At 40.5% G+C, this 20,886-nt stretch overlaps 1 protein-coding gene across 1 annotated transcript in view; it reads left to right on the forward strand.

Annotated features, from left to right (window-relative positions):
• The window catches only part of EFHC2 (EF-hand domain containing 2), a 197,746-nt gene that overhangs the window by 101,570 nt on the left and 75,290 nt on the right, over positions 1-20,886 (forward strand). The window contains exons 9-12 of the mRNA XM_064364565.1: positions 1,179-1,347; positions 8,074-8,216; positions 9,943-10,139; positions 12,898-13,025. Of these exons, the coding sequence (XP_064220635.1) occupies positions 1,179-1,347; positions 8,074-8,216; positions 9,943-10,139; positions 12,898-13,025 (637 nt within the window). The remainder of the gene's footprint in view (positions 1-1,178; positions 1,348-8,073; positions 8,217-9,942; positions 10,140-12,897; positions 13,026-20,886) is intronic.

Below are 20,886 nucleotides of genomic sequence, written 5' to 3' on the forward strand. Positions count from 1 at the left end.
ACAAAAAAACACCTTAATATTAAGAGTTAGATTGTCTTGGATGAAAAATTGGTCTATATTTTCTCTTCTGGAGGTGTGCACTAAAATTTGTCCTTTTCCTCTTTGAGAACTTTGACAGTGAAAAAGGAAATATTGCTTATGTAGAACTCCTTTCATTCGTGATTGAAAACACCTATGTCATACTGAAGCTTGGGGAAGAAGTAGAAAATTGACTCTGTGTGAGTTTGTTTTGTCTTAGGAAAGATCTGGCATCTTCTTTGCCATTTATGTTGGGGACAAACACAGTGACTTGGATAGATCAGGTCAATATGTTCTTTGCTCTGGAGAGCACAGTTGCTTCTCAGAGATTGTACAGCCTCACAAATGAGTACCTGGAAGCTCCTAGGCTATTACAAATATGTTACCAGCTCTCTCTCCGCCTCTCTTTCCTCACAGATGATAAGTGTATAAATAAAATCAACAGTATTTACCGCATACCACTCCCTTGGAGAGAGTAGGCAGTTGGCTATTTTAAAAGTTTTTTCTCTTTCCGTTTTGTTTGTTTGCTTCATTGCATTTGAGTGCAATTGCAGTCTTTCCTTGGGCAGTAACAAAAGCTACCTTTTGTTTTGGTGTTTGTTTTTGAACTACATAGGGAAGTGCTATGACCCGGAGTCGATTTGGAAGCAAGGGGGCGTACTCAAATAGAAGGTGCAGTAGGAGGAGATGTTAGATGCGGAAGGATAAAGGTGAATAGTTAGGAGTAAGTCCTGTTTGGAAAAGAATTGTATTAGTGAGTGTTGACTGAGATAGGAGAGGGCTAAATTACAAGTTAAAACATGGAGTGAGTGGCATAACCTTTCAAGTTTGAATTTTCATATTATTGGAAAAAATCAGAGAACAAAAATATTCAGAAATGGGAATGTGATTACAAAATATAAATGTGTACTTATTTGACATAGATTCTTTTTTTTTTTAACTTTTGAAGCAATGGTGATTATTAAGTGAGTTCCATGGTTTTTGTAAACATGATTGAAACCTATTCTCATAGGATTTTGCTGTGTTTTGTTTGAAGGAGTTTAAAATAGTCTACAAAGATCTCCATGTTCATCTTGAAAACATAACAAACCTTTCAAAACAGCCATAATCAGGGCAAAAAAAAAAATATTGATGTTTTGTTTGCCTTTGTTTTGTTATAGAGAACTTTACCTCAGTTTCATGCAAGCCGCCTCCTCCTCCTCCAAAAATAGAAAGGAAATTTCCACCTTATAATGGTTTTGGTTCTGAAGAGGATTCTCTTCGTAACTGCATAAGCCTCAAGCCCACACCTCATCGGAAGAACTTCAAGAAGTTCATGGAAAAAGACAGGTGCTTAAGGGAACCATGATTTTAGTCTGATCTTTCCCAAATGTGTTTGGAGTTTATAACATAGTTCTCATGACGAAACAGATGTCATGTAGCTCATCTAATTGCAAGTCCAGGGAGACATTATTATAGGCTTTTAATGAGGTTGATTAACATGCACGTATTAACAGGTTCTTACTTGAGTGCTTATTTTAATAAGTATCATCTGGAGGCCTCTAAAGTAATATTATCTCCAATCCATGTTGCCTTTCCATGTCTATCTATATCTCTGTCTCTTGAAGATGGCAAAGATGTAGAGTAGGAGTTAGCAAGCTTTTTCTCAAAGGGTCAGATAGGAAATATTTTTGGCTTTGTGGGCCATACGGTGTCTGTCACAACCACTCAGATCTGCCTTTGTAGCGTGAAAGCAACCACAGACAGAATGTAAACGAATGTGTGACTGTGTTCCCATAACATGTTTTTTTATGGCCACTGACATTCAAGTTTCATATCATTTTTATATATCATAAGATATTATTCTTATTTTGATTTTTTTTAACCATTTCAAAATGTGAAAACCATTCTTATCTCAAAAGTCATATAAAAACAGGTGGCCGGCTGGATTTGGCCCACTGACTGTGGTTTGCCAACCCCTGCTATAGAGATTTCCAGGATTTATACGTGTTTTTAAAAATGTTATTTGGTGATTAATGTTGTTGTTTTCACTTGAGAGGTTGGTTGAGTTCAGTAACCATAGATTTCTCACTTGGCTGAGTATAATTTTAAATGATTGACTTTCAGAAGTATTCCTAATAGACATGGAGAAAAACCTGCCCATGAATCATGCATATAGAATGTAGACACTGCCCTTGGCTACTTTTTGCTTCTGCAGGGAGAGCAGACACTGGAGAAAGAAGTCAGGGGAAAAGTGGTGGCGAAAGATTGTAGATACTTGAATAGGATGTGGGCTGAGGGTTGCAGTCCTGTGTGACAGAAATGAGGGATCAGGAAATCCTGGGGAGAAACAGTGATAAAGGGAACATGTGGTAAGACTAGGAGAAGGAGAAGAAAAAGACATCCTGAATTTCATACAATTGATTGGGGTCAGGGGCTGTTGTAGAACATTTGAAGGAGAGAGAACAATAGTTGTGTTACATCTGTAAAAGTGGTAAAAATTGATAAAGAATTGTACAGAATGTCAGTCTGCCTTTGCTATGACATGATATCCTTTGTCTTTCTAGAAATAATCTTTTTTTTTTTTTTAAGGACTTTACGGTTCCATTTTTAAGTTTTAGATTTGGTGCTTCTCAGGAATGGTCCCTGTAAGTTTTAGAAATGCTAATTATTGTGCCTCCCCCCCCTCCCCGCCCCCTTACCGACTGCGACAGAAGCTCTGGGGAAGGGGCCCAACAGTCTGTGTTTTATCAAGCCTTCCAGGGGATTCTGAGTCACACCAGTGTTTGAGAACCACTGATTTCTAGCACGTAAGAGGGTCGCCAACTTATACTCTGTCCTCCCTTATTGAGAACAGTGTTTAAGTGAGGTTCCAGGGTAGGACTCTTGATGGCTAACTGCTGTTTTTAAGGACAACCACCCGAAGGAGGTGGGCAGGAAGAATGTCCCTATTGTAAAAGGAGAGGGAATTTTTCTTATAAGTAAACAAGATGAAATATTATCTAGGGTGTTGCTTCTGGAACCCAGGGAAAAACCATTCTTTGTGAGTAGTTGACTTAGTCCCTCATTCTGTCTACACTGTGTAAACTTGCCCACAGAACACTGACTCTAGATGGTATTCCATGTTCCTGTCATGTTGTCATGGCTGGAAGATGGTGGTATAGGCACAAATGTCTCTCATTTTGTTCTTTCTGTCCACTGCTCGATCTGTGCCAGGAATACACTTTCCTCAAGCTCCTCTCACACAGGGACTGTGTTTCCATAGTAACTAGCACATTCAGCTAGAGACTTATACATGAGTTTGAATAACCCAAGGTTTTAAAACTGTAAGAACATAAAGAAGATGATTTCACAAAGCATACAAAAATAGTTTTTTAAAAAATACAAATAAACTGTGAATTCAGACATGAAATTGTACATGACATGTTGATTATATATATTGCTATTAAGATGTACTTGGTGCTATTGTTGTTGTGAGGTTAATGCTGATGTATGAATCATTGGAGGGAATAGTTTCAGATTAAAGCATATGAGCTTTGATGGATATAAAGATCTTTATTATCTGGGTAGATATCACTGTGGTAGCCTGGTGGTTAGATTGTCTAGTTTGAGGAGGGAGAACCAGGATAATATCTTTCTTGCTGCACCAGGCTGAGTTAGTTACTCTGTTCTTTGTGTGCTCACAGTATTCTGTTGATTATATTTCTAATAATCCAGTTACAATACTTAATCTAATTTAATCCAAAACCTTGGAATATAGATAATATTATTGCACCCATTTCTCACATGAGGAAACTGAGGCTCAGAGAGGCCATACAACTTCCTCAAGGTCACACAGGTAATTTTTAGTTGAACTAGGAATTGAACCCAGGGAAATCTGACTTCTGGAATTCACCTGTCTTTCAACAGAACCTATACATATCGAAGTGCATGTTAATGACTTGTTTATGTAATTTGTGGGCTCCTCTGAGACCAAGGGCTCCTTGAGGGCAGGGGCCAGCTTTATGGCTTCTGTAAGAGTTAGTGCTGGCTATACATTTGGGGATCAATAGTTTGTCTAAGAAGAGAAGACAAACTATTGCTCACTTATTCATATGATGAATAAGTGATATGAATAAGTGAGCAATAGTTTGTCTAAGAAGAGAAGACAAACTATTGCTCACTTATTCATATGATGAATAAGTGAGCAAATAGAATAAATATTCACTCATCCAGTTCTTAATCATGGATGGAAGAGACAGATGACTTCTCACCAGGAGGGTTATTATCACAGACTTGTGCCAGTCATAATCATACAGCATCCAAAAACTCGTGGTTTAATCTTCATCTCTGTCTTGTTACAGATATTATCCATCTGCTGTCCCCACCAGTCATTTTTCCCTCTTTTAAAAATGTTTCCCCATTAATAAAAATAAGTCTTCATGTGTCTTCCGACCATAAAACTCTATAGCTCTATGTCTATTTGAGGTTTTTAGTAGGTGTAGAGCCCTGGATGAGCCGTTAATGAATGAACAACTATTTATTGAGTCACTACTGTGTGTCAAGCAGTGTTCTGGGTGTTTGGGATGCATCAGTGAACAAAACAGACACCAAGGCCTGCCATCGTGGAACTTATATTCTAGTTGTGGGAGATGGACCATCAGTGATGAAGATAATACATAAGTAAATTATGAAGTATTTACAAGATGTTAAGTACCATGAAAAAGATAAAGAAAGTATTAAGTTGCTGTGAAAAGAGTAAAGATGGATTGGGAGTGTGGGGCTGAGGAACATTCCTCGTTGCCGTTTTAAATAGTGTGGTTGTGATGGACTTTACTGAGGAGAGGAAATGTGCTTCAGGCAAAAGGAACAGTTGGTGTAAAGGCCCTGAGCAAGAAGTGTGCTTGGGATGTGCAAGAAACATCCAGGAGGCCGACATGGATAGAGTTGATGAGTAAACAGCAGAGCATATGGAGAGGAGATGAGAGTGTATGGGGGATTGGGTCATGCAGGGCTTTACAGACTGTTTAAAGGCGCTTTTGACTTTGAGTGATAAGGGGACCATTGGGAAATTTGAGCAGAGAAGTGACTTGAGCTGATTTTCTTCTTAAAAGAATCATTCCAGTGTAGTGTTGAGAGTAGACTATAGATGGCCATGGTGGAAGTTAAGACCAGGTAAGAAGCTACTGCAGTAGTCCAAGAGAAAAGTTATGGTGGCTCAGATCTGGGTGAATGCAGTGGAAGTGATGAAACTTAATAGTGGATCCTGGAAATATTTTGAGGTTAGGGTCAGTGGGATTCCCTGAAAAATTGGATATGAAGTATGAAAGAAGCAAGGAGTTAAGATGACTCTCAAAATTTTGGTCTGAGCAACTGGAAGGGTGGAGTTGCCATCCACTGAGATGAGAAAGATTGTAGATAGGGTAGGTTTAGGGATAAGTGTAGAAGTTTAGTTTTAGAACCAGTTAAGTTTGGGATGTCTATTAGATAATCAAGTGATGATACCAAGTAGGCAGTTGAATATATTTGTGAATATACGGTTCAGAAGACAGGTGAATGTGGATCCATCAGCATGTAGATAGTATTTAAATCCATGATACCAAATTGTGTTAAAACCTTGAGATTGGATGAGATCACCAAGGGAGTGAAAATACATAGAGCGGAGCATGACCAAGGAATAAACTCTGGAACGTCCCCAATTAGGAGCTTGGGGAAAAAAAGGAAACCAGCAAAGGAGACTAAAAAGGAGCAAACAAGAAAGTAGGAGCAAAACCAAGAGAATGCTGGATCCTGGAAGCCAAGTGAAGCAAGAGTATCACCGAAGGAACCATCATTTGTGCCAGTTGCTGCTGATTGGTTAAGTGAGATGGGCACAAAAAATTAAGCATTGGAATTGGCATTGTGGCGATCATCGTTGACCTCTACAAGAGCAAACCTAATGGAAGTAGGTTCAAGAGAAAATGAGAGAAGAATTTGAGGCAATGATTGTAGATAACTCTGGGCTGTATGTAGAAAAAGTTAAGACATGGCTCCTGGACCTAGGAATTTATAATTTGTTTGGGGACAATGGGAATAAACACATTTTAAAAACAACCATCCAGAGTACACGTCTATATAGTGCTAAATTCAATGTGACATTACAATTGATGCAGGAGGTGTAAGTAGGTGGTCAGCTGGAGTATTGTGATAAAAAAGAATATTCTGAGAAGTCTGAGAAGTAGCTATTAGGGAAACATCTGAAGACACACTTGCAGAGCTTCTCAAAGTATGCCCAGGGGAACACCTTATCAGAATCTTCTGGGGTTCTTCTTAATAATGCAGGTTTCTGGAAATGTGTGCTAACTACCGAATCCCCCTGTATCTTTGGGGATAGGACTCTGGATTCTGCATATTTAACAAGCTCCCGAGGCGACTTTTATATACAATAGACTTTGTGAACTGCTAGTCTAAAGATTTAATTGTGTAGATTATATTCTTGATTAATGAGATCTCCAGAACACTAGATTTAGGTGAAAAAAGGCATGTTGAATGTGTGAAAAACCCACGCTTAACATATACACTTATAAATTTACGTAGGTTATAAGAAGTTAAATTTACAGTAATATTTCTTTGCCTGAAGTTAGACCTTCCTCAGTTGTTGCAGTGATATTTTGGCTATCTGAAAAGTTACGGTTTTGTGTGTGCGAGACAGGGGCTATCAAATCTATTTGTTACTTATAAATCCAATTATGTACCAGAGAAGATGGTTGGCAAGGCATAGCTTCCTCCCACACTATATGAGGTCTTTCTGAAGCCGGGGAACTGGATATCGAGAAAACAGAACCATGGAGACCTGACTGCTTTGCTCAGGCTGTTCTGAGGCGAGTCTTCCAAACTGCTGCACACCGTCTCACATGGGTCCTCAAGCCTAGGAATCTTGGTGCCATGCTTTTTCAGCTCTGATTCTTGTCCAGTCTGAGAAAGGGGCAGAGAAAAGCACTTTTTGCCTCTGCAAATCAGAAATACTTGGTTTATTTTTTAATCACTGTGAACACAAGGAAAGAATGATTTTCAGCATAGGAGACCCTGCAAGGGAAGACTTTTCTGCTTAGAGTTGTGACAGAGGACATGGTTTATTCTCCTGTGTACTTCCTTGGGGTAATGATTTTAATTATCAAAGACCTCTCCAAGGGTTTATTGTCTGTTACAAAGTCCACCTTTCACTAGCTGATATCTGCAGACATGCTTCTACTAACAGATTATAAATCAGTTTCTTCAGTGACCAGGCAATCAACTTTGGTAACTTTTAATTCTATAATTTGATCCTATCTTTAGCCTACTAGACTATTCTATTAATGCATAGAATTCTGAATGCAAATACCAATAGATACAGATACCATAACAATTTTCCATGAACATTTATTGAATACTTATAATGTAAAAAGTGTTATATTAGATAATGGTTAATAAGACAGTCTTTGGCCTTGGAAAACAGACTTGTAATGGCTTACAATACAAGTGATAAACACTATTAAAAACAAAAAAGGTGGGTCTGTCATAGGTGTTATAGCATTTGAAAAGGAAAAGTTAATTTTTCCCTTGAAGGAAGTTGGGGGGATGCTGGGGAGCTGGAGGAGTGAGTCAGAGAGGGGAGGATGTGGACTGGAAGACAGAAAAGCGGAAGGGCATGAGACAGTGAGTGGTGAACGGGAGTGATGGCCCCAGATACTGGCAGAGCCCAGGATTGCCCAGGCAGCAGGCCTAGGTGCTTGCTCTTCTTTCCAATGTGATTATTTTGATTGGTGACTAGCTTCGTCATTGGAGAACAACCAGTTTGTGCAGCTGGTTTGAGCAGTGTGTTTATGAGGTTTGTTTAGGGTTCATTTTCCCAATGTGTTACCCAGGACATGTAAAGAATCAGAGATATTTTAATATACTGAGACAATTCGTCTGCATTTAGATTTAGAACCTTAATTAGAAAATGGTTGAATTCTTTCACTTTGGACAGTTTGTGCCTACTGTATTAAAGCTACATTATATCTTTTGCAGACTTTTAAAAACATAATACGTGAAAGATTTCCTGTATAACTCTGTAACTCTCATTTCTCTTCCATTTAGCTGTGGCTCAGAAAGCAATATACTCCGGTTTTTTGCAAAACTAGACATGGAAAAATACGCTGACTTGGACAGGATATTTGTTATTTCATATTATCTCGCTGATGATACCATTTCAGTATTCGAACCTATAAAGAATAATTCAGGTAAGAGATATAGTTCTCATAGTATTTTCTTGAGAACATTTAAGTGTCTCTTCATGTTGAAAATTAGGGAACATGATCTGATTTTGTAGCCTAGATTATGTACAATAGAGGCTTAAAAAAAAAACCCTGAACAATAGTGGGTTTTTTTTTTTTTTTTTTTTTTTTTAAACAAATCTCTTGAATGGGAACCTAAACATTTAAAATGATAGAGGTGGAACAGTTTTGGTTGGCTTTGGGCTGGGGTACCTGGAGTTACCTCCTTTTTGCCACTATCCCCACTTCCACTGTGGCCTCTGAAGCACCTCCATGGAACCCGATGGCTTCAAAATCATGGTCTAGGTACCACTGGTTCTACTCGCAGCCAGCAAGCCAAGAGGAAGTCTGTATTCTTGATAGTCCTACTTACAAAATTTTTGTTTGGCTGTGAGACAAGAATCTCAGATACACAAATTCAGTCTTCAGGGTCCATCTTTATCTGGCCCTTCTGTCTGTTGAGGTTGTTGCCAAGGTTCCAGCACTCAGGCCCACAGAATGCCTCTCTGCAATATGCTGGTACCACAGCCATTGCTGAGGAGAGCCATTGACTTACCTAATCATGGCACTGTAGGATCCTGTTCTTTGTCTCAACATGTTTAAAACTTTTATCTATGCTGAAGACATACATTTGGGCAGAATAATCAGTGATGTGCTGGTTAACTGGCTCTTTGAAAAGATTTTAAAAGCCCTGATTTATACTGTTTGCCAGTTTCCATGGTGTGAATACCCCAACCATGGCCAATTTCAAGCAGCCAAGAGTTTAAAAACTGGCTTGCAAAATCTCTGAAAATTCAACTGTCAGCTCCTTTGAGCTGGTATAAGCTACTTAGCACACCAGTGAGTAATGAATAACTTGTATAACTAGGCTCTACGGTGATTTCAATAATGGATCAAATCTTAAAATATGAAATTGCATAGGGATGAATACAAGTCATGCTCTTACAGGTCAAAAATCAACTCTAATACATTTAGAATGGGGAAGATGTGGCCAAACAAGTTGTAGCATATGTGAAACAGAAGGGAAAAAAAGATTTAAGGAGACTCCCATAGTTATCTTTAAAAACTTAAGTAATCTCCTTTACAGAAGTAGGGCATTTGCTACTTAATCTGCATACCAGATTAAATATAAGGCATCATCTGGGGCAAATAGGTGGAAATAAGCACAAGTGAGGAATTTTCTAACTGCTACTATTCAAACATGCTCTAAAGATGAGTATCTTCCTGATGTTCCACTCTCCCATTATGCTGCTGGGCATATATAGGAGGTCTTTTGCCAAGTGTTTATTGGACTGGGAAGAGAGTAGAGAGCGAGAAGAAAAGGCTAGAATTCCATGCCATTTTTTCTTTTTCTTTTCTTTTTTTTTGAGATGGAATCTCGGTATGCTGCTCAGGCTGGTCTTGAACTCCTAGCCTCAAGCGATCCTCCTGCCTCAGCCTCTTGAGTTGCTGGGACTGCAGGCATATTCCACCCTGCCCAGCTTTGCTTTTTGTCTTGAACACCCACACCTAGAAAGTCTTATTTCTTTGCTCACTCCCTCATTCCTCCCTTAAGTCCTAAAATAATAGGCAATATGAGTTCACAGGTAACTTGTATGGTGGTCTGTGCTTGAAGATAAAGTAACTCTGAAGTCAAGTCAGATGCTTCTTTCAAGAATAAAGACTGTTCATGGACTTTTCTATTTTTCTATAGGAGTTACTGGTAGAATGTTCTTGAAAAGAAGTCGTGTTAAGAAGCCTGGACAACAAGTCTTTAAACGTGAACTATCTGAATATTTCAAGGCCGAGGAGTTCTACATTGGAGTCACAGTGAATGTGAATGGTTACCTGTTTCGTTTGCTCAATGCTGATGAGTATACGCTAAAATACATGGAGCAGAATGTAGATAAGGTGAATTTACTTTGTGTAATTCTTGACTTGCCTCTCAGCCCTCTGCAGTCTGTGTTTTTCTTTCTCTAGGGCCTTTTTCTTCATCTTGCCACCAGTTTAACATTGTGCATTCACACATGTGGGCATGAATAATGGATCCGTGTGACTTGGCCACACGTTCCATCACAGAGGCCAGGTCCTTGTCTACTCTGTTTACATGCTGGGTTCTCCTCTGCCCAGCATCACAGATTCCAGGCACAGGCAGGAGGCAGGGCCAGGGTTGAATCAAGTTTCCTGGGTTTTCTGCTGACACTAACAATGTTTTCAGAAAGAAATTCAACAACTATAGGAAAGGAAGAAAATCTGGTGCCACACACTGTGCCGTCCCAGTTAATTGGCACAGGCCAACAGAGAAGGCCAAGACCTGAACAAACAGAAATCTCAAGGGAACTGAATAGTTGCTAGGGTTGCACCTTCCCATAGCAGTAGCCACCTGAGGCCTAAATAAGGATTTAAGGATAAATTGGCAACAGTGAGCTCAAATAGTGTTTTTTTATTTTTTTTAAATAAGATGGCAGATGGGTACTGTTACTGCAAGTGCTATTAAGGCAATGCTGTTCAGTAAAAATAACATATTGATAAAAATCTTGATTTTACATGTGGACTAGTTCAGTGTGCAAACATATATATTTGGGAAGCATTGCCTAATACCGAAAAATCTATCTGGAAAATTTTATTTTAAAAGTTTTCCTTTAAGTGATAATATTTATGTACTATTTATATACATACAATGCCAATTTTGTCTCCTTTGTAGATAAAATGCCCAGGGTTAAGTTGCTAAGATCGATGTCTCTGTGTGTATCACATCATTCATATCAGTTTGGTGTGATATGACTATATCACATCATTCATATCAGTTTGGGTCCTCTGAGAAGCAGATGCTAAAACAGAACGAGAAGTGTGAGAGATGTCGTGGGGGAAGTTTCTAAGAAGGATAAAGGGGGAGGGGCCAGGAGTGGGCACGAGGAACCTTCAGACCGGGAGGCAGATTGAAACCCTGTGGAAGGAGAGAGAAAGGAAGGAGGGGTGTGTAGGGAGAGCCTCAGCCGACAGTGCAGCTCTGGGAAAGTCTCAACCAGGCTGATGGGGAGCCCCAGAGCACAGACTGCCTATCAGAGAGGTCCCCTGTCAGGCAGGAATGGCCTGGCTCTAGTCCCCCTGCTGTGCTTTGTGTCATTGGGCAGGAACAGCCTGGGGAGAGGGTGGCCCCAGCAGCGACATTTCCTGTGAACTCTGTGTGAATCTGGAAGGTATGGCAGCTGGAGTCTGTCAGCCAACAGTGCTCTTCTCTCCAGGATCTCTCTTGACAGGCGGCCTGAGAAGTGCCCTCCATGGCTGCCACACCATCTCTTCATTTGTAGTCTTAGGGATTCAGGTTATAAAACCATGAACCAGTAGCTATACGAAAACACTGAATCTAGACGAGAAACTCAGTCATTGAGAGTTTAGGTTTCTGGAGACCAGCAGGCCTGGCTTGGGAACCTGACTCCACATTAATAGCTGAGGGACCTTACATAAGTATTTTTCCTGAGCTTCAGTTTCTTCATCTTTGGAATTGGAGGAACAGCAGTGCCTATTTCGTAGAATTGCTATGAAGATTAGATGTGATAATATGTATGAAGTGCTGAACTAACCATGAGGCCCATGGTAAGCTCAATCAGTACTGCTATTGTAATTTAGAGTTCTTTTTCCAAACAGAGGGTGAACCTATACCTTAATATAAAATATATATGCAGCATAAATATAAGATATAAAGGTTTTTTTTTTTTTTTTTTTTTACCTTTGGGGACAATAAAAGCAAGGTAGGACGTTATCTGGTGTCAGTATCCCAAGTGAAAACTGTATTATTTTAAAACTACCCTTAACAAAGACATTCTAAGCAGAGAAAGATTGCTATACCATTTAATATCAGCCTGAGGAATCTTTTCAAAAGAGCTAATAGATCCTGTCATGGAAATAGATGAAAGGAAATGAAAAAATGTAGGAGGGGTAGGGAACTGCGATAGGTGCCAAACCACCCGGATCATTCTCTGGTGGGAGAGAAGGATCTTTATACTAAATTGCCATCAATGTTTTTATGTTAAAATTTCCTCTTCTCATTTTTGATCTCGTAGCTATAATTATTTACGACCTTATGTTTAACTGGTTGCAAGAAGTATTCTTACCAAGTCAAAAAGCTAGTCACAGGGTAGGAGACAGGAACACTGGACAGCCCAAAGAATGAATGTGCGAGGGCTACGGTGCCTGCATGGATCTTTGATATTCAGTCTTGCTCTCATCAGTGCATTGCCTAATGAACAACAGTTCCGGGGGGTGGGGCCCATTCTAAAGATCTAGAGAAAATAGAGGTCTACTTATCCAGTTTTGAATCCTCATTTTTTTCATTAGGATCTCCCAACATATTGGGCCAATATCCAAGGGTTATAGGGAGGAGGCTGAGATAGAAGCAGGGGTTGTTTTCTGATCTCTGCGGTCTGCTGTTCCTTAAGCTTACTTCTCTCAGAGCTGGGGCCTATGCGGATGTGAACTGTCATCCAGAAGCTTTAACTGAGGAGATACAAAGCTAGTATGCCTTCTCGGTGTTGGTATCTTTGCAAAGACAAACCCGCTAACTTCATGTCCACAGTGTGAAGTCCCTTTGCTGGCCATCAGAAAAATTGGGCTCCTGAAGTGTTTAGGAATATTTAAATGTGTTTTTCCTTTCATTTCCCCCTCACAGTATCCTTTCAGTGACTTCGAACGTAGCCTGCAAAAGGTGAAGCAAGAATCAAGATCCAGAGAGCTCAAGCAGGTATTTATAGCTGCTGACTGTAAGCACACAAAGATGGTGGATTATAATACATTCAGGTAAGCCATATTCTGCTAATAATAATCTGTTTTCCCCTCAAGATTGTCCAAAGAACAGAAAGAATTATTTCTTTCCTAATTAGTTAACTATTTTCTATTGGGAATTGGCATTTCTTTGAGTTCGTATTACTCTGTGGTCAAGTTTTGGCCACTAATACTCTAATAAATGTTATGAATTTACGTATAAAAGGGGTTTGTACATGGGAACAGAGGGGCAAAAGCATAGAAAGTCAGCTGGTCACATTGTCTTATGAATCATGGGGTTGAAGGATCAGCAGAATGCCAGGAACGGTACAACTGAGTGAGAAAGACAAGAAAACGCAGCTAAGAGCACCTCCCCTCACCCACATCTGGGGGACAAAGGAGGGACATCTCCAGGAATGTGATGAAGTTGGAAAATAGTAAAAATGTTACCGATTATCAGAGCAAAGGTGATATGTATGCATCTGTGTGTACTTGTGCTTACACATGTGTATTCTGAAAGACATGAAAATATAGGAATCGAGGGAAAAATATATGACAGTAGTTGGAAATATTATAACAAATCATGATCAAGATTTTCTCTAAGGTGAAGCTGAATTCTGGGACTATCCAGTGGCTGACCTAGGCAAATTTCCAAACAGCAGAAACACGGGGAAATTTAAATCCAGGGTCTCGTACAATTCTGAGACTTCTTAGCCTGAAAACAAAGTGAATGGAGCGTTTAGGAGAGTAAATTAAATCATGGTTGGAGGACAAAGGGCACTTTCTCCTTAGGCTGAGAATTCTGGCTCCTGACAACCATAGTGGCTGAAAGCTATATAGTAAACTCCATTTGATGCAGTCAAGATGTGGGCTGAGAAATGAGGAAGTGAGCCCAGGAGAGGGTAGCAGGGAGGTCTTTCCAACTTTGTGTCTGCAGTCGCCTCTTGCATCACTACCTGGTGGCCCAGAGCCCACCATTAGGCCCAGAGTGTCCCAAGAGCTCATTTGTTGTTTTAACAAAGCTCTTTTGTGTCTCCAAAATGTTCTTTTGAGAGAAGCAGTCAGAGGACATATTTTTATTGTTTAGAATTCCCAACCTTCTGGGATCAATAAGAATTTATAGTTCTTTGTTATTGTTCATAGTCACATACACATGTTCATAGTGTTTTGGAAAATAAATGGAGACAGTAAAGAGCAGAGACAATTACTCAGGCCATGGGCTAATGGAAAGCAGTGGAGGAGAAAACAAGAAATTTCCATCAGAAATGAGGGAGTGGTTTCATTTTATTATTTGTGTCCTTTTACAAAAGCATCCATTTTCCCAACACTCGCAAAGTCTATTGGAAACACTTTAGTGAGTTTATAGGGCTTTTTGGGAAACACTTAGGCCAGGCAGGCAATCCAAGGAGGAAAAGTTGCTTTGCAGATGGTGGCCTGACCCTAATTCTGGGTGGGATAAAGGACCACTACACTGTGATTGGAAGGGTGGCCTCAAGGAGCTGCATGCTGAAAAAAAAGCTCCTGGTCCCAGAAATTCCTTAAAATGAAAGTCAGATCAGATTACGCCTGGCTTGAAAAATCCTTCAGTGGCTTGCTATTGTCCTCACAATAAGATCCAAACATTTCACTGCAGCCAGCAAGGCCTTGAGTGATGTAAGTCTGTTTGTATTTCCAGTGTCACCACCTCTTTTTCTCCAGTTCTGTCTTTTGGCCTCACTGACTGTCTTTCAGTTTCTCAAACACATCAAGCTCTTTCCTGCCTCTGAGCATATGCACACCCAGTTCCCTCTGCCTGGAATGCCCTCACCAGCGTCCTCTACATGGCAAACTCTGGTACTGATTTCAAATGTCAGCTCCCAGAGGGGTTTTCATTCACTCACGGTCCTATGTAAAGTAGATCATCTGCTGTTATTCTTAGCCCCTTGTTTATATTTTTCATATCACTTAGCACAACTTGCATTTATTTCATTTAGAGATCTGTTTAGTTGGGAGTGAGGTGTCTATGTGTGTGTGCTTGTGTGTGTCTTCTATTCGAATATGAGCTTTCTGGGGGCAGGGAGCTCAATGGTCTTGTTCCCCGTGGCATCCCCTACTGCTGGGGTCAGTCAGTACATATATATATATAGTTACCAAATGAAATGATGAACCACTGGAGTTGTTCTTGGGGGTTCTAGTTTGGAGGTGATGGCATGGCCTCCAAATATGAGCGTAGACCAAGAGTCTAGATGTCGTGATTTATATGACATGCTTGGTGCCGGGTGCTGAGCCCTCTGTCTTTGGAACTCCTCATTCGTGCTTGGCTCATAAGTGTGGGTCCCTGCACGTTGTCTTCAGCCCTCTCTTTTGCTTCTCAAACTCTTTCCTGAGCAAAGAAAAAAGAACTACATAGCCCGTGTCTATCACATCATACCCTAATTCAATTCTTTGCTCAGTGCTTTTACTAGCTAATATTTTCCTTCCTTTATGTATGTGTGTAAGAGTGTGTGTGTGTGTGTGTGTGTGTGTGTGTGTATTCTGGCTCTCCTCACCAGAATGTAATCTCTTTGAGAGCAGGGACCTTCTCTTTCTTGTTTTCTGCTTTAGCCTTATGACTTACCACAATGTCTGGCAAACAGTAGTGTTAATAAATACTAGTTGAATGGATACATTTTATCTAACCCTCACTGCTTTGGCTCTGATCTGCAGGCTGATGATTGTCTCCATGCTAGTTCCTCAAGCCCAGACCTTTCTCCTGAACTATAAACCTGGAAATATGAATACCTCTGGGACATGTCCCCCTTGCATGTCTTTTAGGCATCCCAAAAATAACTTTCCCTAACTTGACCTCATTTTCTTCTTTCATAAAGTTGCAGCTAGGGGACTGTATCCTGATAAAGGCCATCATGGGCATCCCCAAGAGCCCAGACCAGGGATTGGCTTTGTGTCTCCCCTCTCTCCTCTCACGACCTCTCCCACTCACCCTTTGAAATTGTACATCTTGAACTACCTCTAGAAACTTTCCCTTCTTTCCATCCCTAGCTTCATGATTGCAGTTCAGCTTTTCATCACTGTTTACTTGGACCACCTGGAAAGCAGTATAACTTATCTCTTTTTCTTAACTCTCATCTTCCAAAGTTTTACCAGAGTAACCTTCCTAAACTCTGATCAGATCATTCCTCTGCTCTTAACCCTGCATCAGTGTACCACGTGAGTTTGCCTACCTCTCTCTCCATATTTCCATCTCACTCGAAGAATACTTTTGTAGAAACCACCATTTATTGAGCACTTACTGGGGGCCAAGCATTGTGCTAAACACTTTACACCTACTATCCACTGGTAGCCTCCTGTCGAGTTGTTACTTGTTTGCTTCCCTGCCTCCACATCAGCTCCTGCCAAGTACAATAGATGTTTGCTGAATAATTTAATGAATGATCCTATTTCTAAAGGAGTGTTCAGTCTAAAGCTTGCATCAATCAAGTAAATAATTGATTACCTTGTACCAGGGAAGGGCCATCTGGCTCTCACTTAGGGAAGTAAAGAGAAGCTAGGCCTGATCCTCACTAGCCAAGTGACTTGGGCAACTCACTTCACCTGCCTGCATCTCACTCTTTTGTTCACATATTGGTCTCTGAGGTCCCTTCTAGGCTTTGACAACTGGAAACTCTGAAAACGTTAAGTTTATAATGTTCTTGTAAAATATTCTCTTTTCAAATTTGTGCATTGAGATGGTAGAGAACAACAGAGGCAGGCAAAGCCAGGATTGCAACATAGGCCTATGGACTTCGCCCCCGTGCCCTGACTCTCTCCTGCTTAGAAACCTGGCACTCTTATCATATATCTGGGGCTTCAGGGCCCAGATCTGCTGCTCTGGGCAGTGGTACAAGCCCCCGGCATTGCCCTTCTTCTCAGAGATGTGCATCTCCTCTCAGGAAAACCTTGAGGATAGGAGCTAATAAACTACCTCTGCATAAGGTGCCATGGTTGATAATGGACTCATGTGTGGACCTCCCAGAGATATTTGCCTCAGAATACACCTGATGGAATGCAGGAACAGGCAGCCATCAGGAAACAGAAGTAGGGATTTTTTTTTTAATGTTTTATTTGGGTAGGGAACATTTCTCTTTTGCCTTGTGGGAGTTCACTTCTGCTTCTGTTTCATTGATCCTCTCTAGAATCTTTTTGGCATGGTCTATCAGATTTGCCTATGAGAGCTGCTGATCGTGATCCAAGAGAGTGCAGAGAACCTTTCTCAGAGCCTTGGGATAGGTATCTGGTGGCAGTGGTGGGCAGATTTTAGCAGGGAGCAGGGCAGGGACTAAGCTTGGCAGGCCTAGTATTTCAGTTAGTCGGGAACATGGGCAGGGTGAGGCTTCCCAGTGAGGGCCCTGGACTCTGAACCACAAGCAGCAGCAGCAGCAGCACTGAGAGCCCAATGCCAAGGAAGATGTGGTCAGCCCATCTCTCTGGCCACCTCCCCGAGCCTTGATCTACCCATCAGAGACAACACCTGGCCCTATGTAGCCAGTGTGTATTTTGGTTAGCTGTGTGCCTCTTCTCCCCACCTGGGGAAGCTGTCAGAGGGCAGGGCCCATGCCTGGTTCACTCTTGTGGCTTTACCAGATACCTCCAGAACCCAGGGTATCAGGCCTCAATGAACATGGTGAATTATTACAGGGTTCTTCTTCAGGCCCCCATTATCAATTACAGGGTCAGTAGCTCTCCTGTGAACATCCATGTAATAAATTCCTTCTAAGATTTAGAACCTCGAGGAAATTTTTTCTCTTGCAAAACTAAAATTCTTTCTAAAAGAGGTAATATAATAGAAATAGTTCTTATCACTGGTTTTGGAGTTGGCAAACCCAGATCCAGCTCTTGACTCTTGTTTCCCAGCTTCTTGGCCTTGGGGAGTCTGCTGAATAATTTTTTCCTCTGTAAAATGGGGACAATAATACATAGAACACAGCTGTTGTGATGAATACATTTGATATTGGTATGTAAAATTCTTATTGTAGCTGATTAGTGCACAGTGCATACTCAAAGTGAAAATTCTTTATCCCAATAGTTGCAAACTGGTATCATAACAACAGTAATAGCAATCTGCATACTGTTTTTAGTATTTCAATAAGCTTTATATTTACTCATGATGGGGGTCATTCAAAACGTTCTTTAATAAATGAGGTTGAAAGAGAAACTCTAAAAACTTGTAAGCCTTGAAGATGGAAAATAATAAACATCATGTTGGTGGACCAAGACAGGGAAACATTAATATAATCCACCCTGTTGCTGTCCTTTACTTCACAGAAGCAGATTGTAAATTTAGTGCTTAGAACATGGTAATGGTCTCATCCTGATTTATCTAGGACAATTATCTCTCCCTTTATATGGTTTTGCTCTATTTTTATTTGGACTACTCAGTGTACATTGCTATTGGTGTTTTTACTGTAAGCAGTCTAGTATTTTTTAAGGAAGACACTAGTCCATGAATCTGTATGAACAAAAGCAAAAGCAAAGACAAGTAAAATCCCAAAGCACTCAAACATAGGTTCTTATCATGAACCAAATAGATTCTTTGACAGTATTCATAGCCTGTCTTCAAAATGGAAATCTCAATATATATTTTTGAAAACAGCATTTTGAACCTTCCTAAAAGCATTAAATATAAATAATGTGATGTTGTAGAAAGAATGCTGGCCTGGGAATCAAAAAGATTGAGACCTTTGATTTGATTCTGTCACTGGCTGCTGGTGGTGTTTGTATTGGTGAGGGCTTAGTTTTAAACAGGAATATCCTCTCTGGCTAGTTAAGCAAAAGAAAAGAATTTATTAAAAGGAGACTGGGTGGTTCACAGTGTCTTTGGAAGGGCTGGAGAAACAAGCTCGAGGCTGAACTATAGGAACAGTGCCCAAAACAGGGCTGTAGAACTTGTCTGATGAGAAAATGACCTCTGTTACCACCGCCACCGCCCATGACTCATTGCTGCACTTGCATTGCTGCCAAGAACTCGATTTTACCACAGCCATAACTACCACCACTTCTGGCAATTGTCCTTTACCACCCCTGAAGGCTGAGCTCCTTTGACATCAAACGTGGCCCGCCCTGAGCTGCTTTTCTTCTGTTGATCCCTTCTGAGGCACAATCTTATATAAGCTCCCCTGATTGGTAGAGAGCCTGGATCACCTGCATATTTCTAACTGCAGGGAAGTCTGGGAAATTGAGCTCTGACCTCTATGTTAGGGTGGTAGGGAACTTGATGTGGTAATTTCCCCACATTAAATAAAAGCTATTTAAAAGATAGCTTTTGTAGAAAGTTTGAGTTAGACAGGATGAATAAATTCTGGCGTTCTGGAGATCTACTGTACATCATGGTGACTATAGTGAATAATGATGTATTATATACTTGAATTGCTAAGAGAGTAGCTCTTAAGTGTTCTCACCACAAAACAATAAGCGTATGAAGTGGTAGATATGTGACTTAGCTTGAGTTAATTATTTCTAAATGTATATGTATGTCAAATCATCACATTATGTGCTGTAAATATAAATAATTTTTAATTGTCAATTATACTTTAATAAAGCTGGGGAAAATAAAATAAACAAAAGGTACCCTCTTCATTTGCCATGAATACTGCAGGGATAGTAAATCCAAACCAACATGAGCCAAACAGGGAACGCAATTATATGTTGGCATCAGGGACTAAAGTCTTTGTAACCAAACCAAGCAAAGAACCTACCTATTGTTAGTATTTTGAAAATATTGTTTTGACTCACCAAGGAGCTAAGCAAGATGCAAAGCCCTCCCCTACATGCTGGGAATACTCTGAACCCCTCTGTGGTGACTGAGCAACCCCAAGCTTCTGGAAGAATTGGCAAAACGCAAGCTATCTGAAATAACAAGAAGAAGTTGTTGTTGATTTTTAACGTGTAAATTCCCTTAGAATTTGGTTTCTCCGAAATGAGTTATTTGCTTTGCGATGCTTGTTACTTGCTGTATCGATGATATTTGAGAAAATGAAGGATAATGTGAAATGCTGAGATGAAACTTGTAACTTTGGCTCTGCTGAGCTGCAACTTGTAACTTTGGCTCTGCTGAGCTGCTTGTAACTTTGGCTCTACTGAACTGTTCTGGTAAAAACAGGAACTCTGTGAAAGGGACTAACCACATAGCTTGACTGCCGAAGAGAGATGACAGAGTGTAATAGGCTTCTCATTGCAGAGAGCCTATAAACGGATGTGCAGTAGAGAGGCTTATTACCTGGATTCCTTTCCCAGGAAAGCCATATTGATTAGGGCCCTGAAAAGGGGATGCGAACACTTATGGAGAGCCTATAAACGGACGCATGAGGGGCGTCTGTCTCTGTGGTTGAGATAAGGATGTAAAAGTCTTTCTTCTCCCACTGCTCCTCCAGCCTGCATGGAGGCCCCCTCCTCTTGGAGCTTTGTGGTCAGGCTGGTTGTCCTGTGTCAGATCCTATTCCCCCTGTAGCTGTGAGCCCAATATGTTCTTGTTGATAATCATAAGTTTATGTTTCAGCTGTATTCTTGCTAAGGTGTATGGTTTCTATGCTGACCCACAGAAAGTTATCTTTATATTGTTCTGCTTTTATAATACCACATTGTGATTTTTTTGCACCAGTTTTTGCAAATATATTCTTTTTGTGTAATTATCACTGAAACTTTGTGTAATTTCACTCCCCCTCCCCTATTGAAAGAGCACAATAAAAGACTGAGGTTTTCAGGGTAATGTCAGACATCCATGGAGCGGCTTTTTGTGGTATCTCCCCTGGACCCAGCTTTAAAGAAAACTTTTTCCTGTCTCTATTTCTCTTTCATCAACCACTTGATCACTTTGAGAGATCTTAAACCCACATTGATATATTGGGAGCTGGTCTCGCCAGTACCTACACTTGGCTACTTTTGC

This window comes from Aotus nancymaae, unplaced genomic scaffold (genome assembly GCF_030222135.1).
Source record: "Aotus nancymaae isolate 86718 unplaced genomic scaffold, 86718_ANA_hifiasm-v0.15.2.pri h1tg000058l, whole genome shotgun sequence".
NCBI classification, from domain to species: Eukaryota; Metazoa; Chordata; class Mammalia; order Primates; family Aotidae; genus Aotus; species Aotus nancymaae.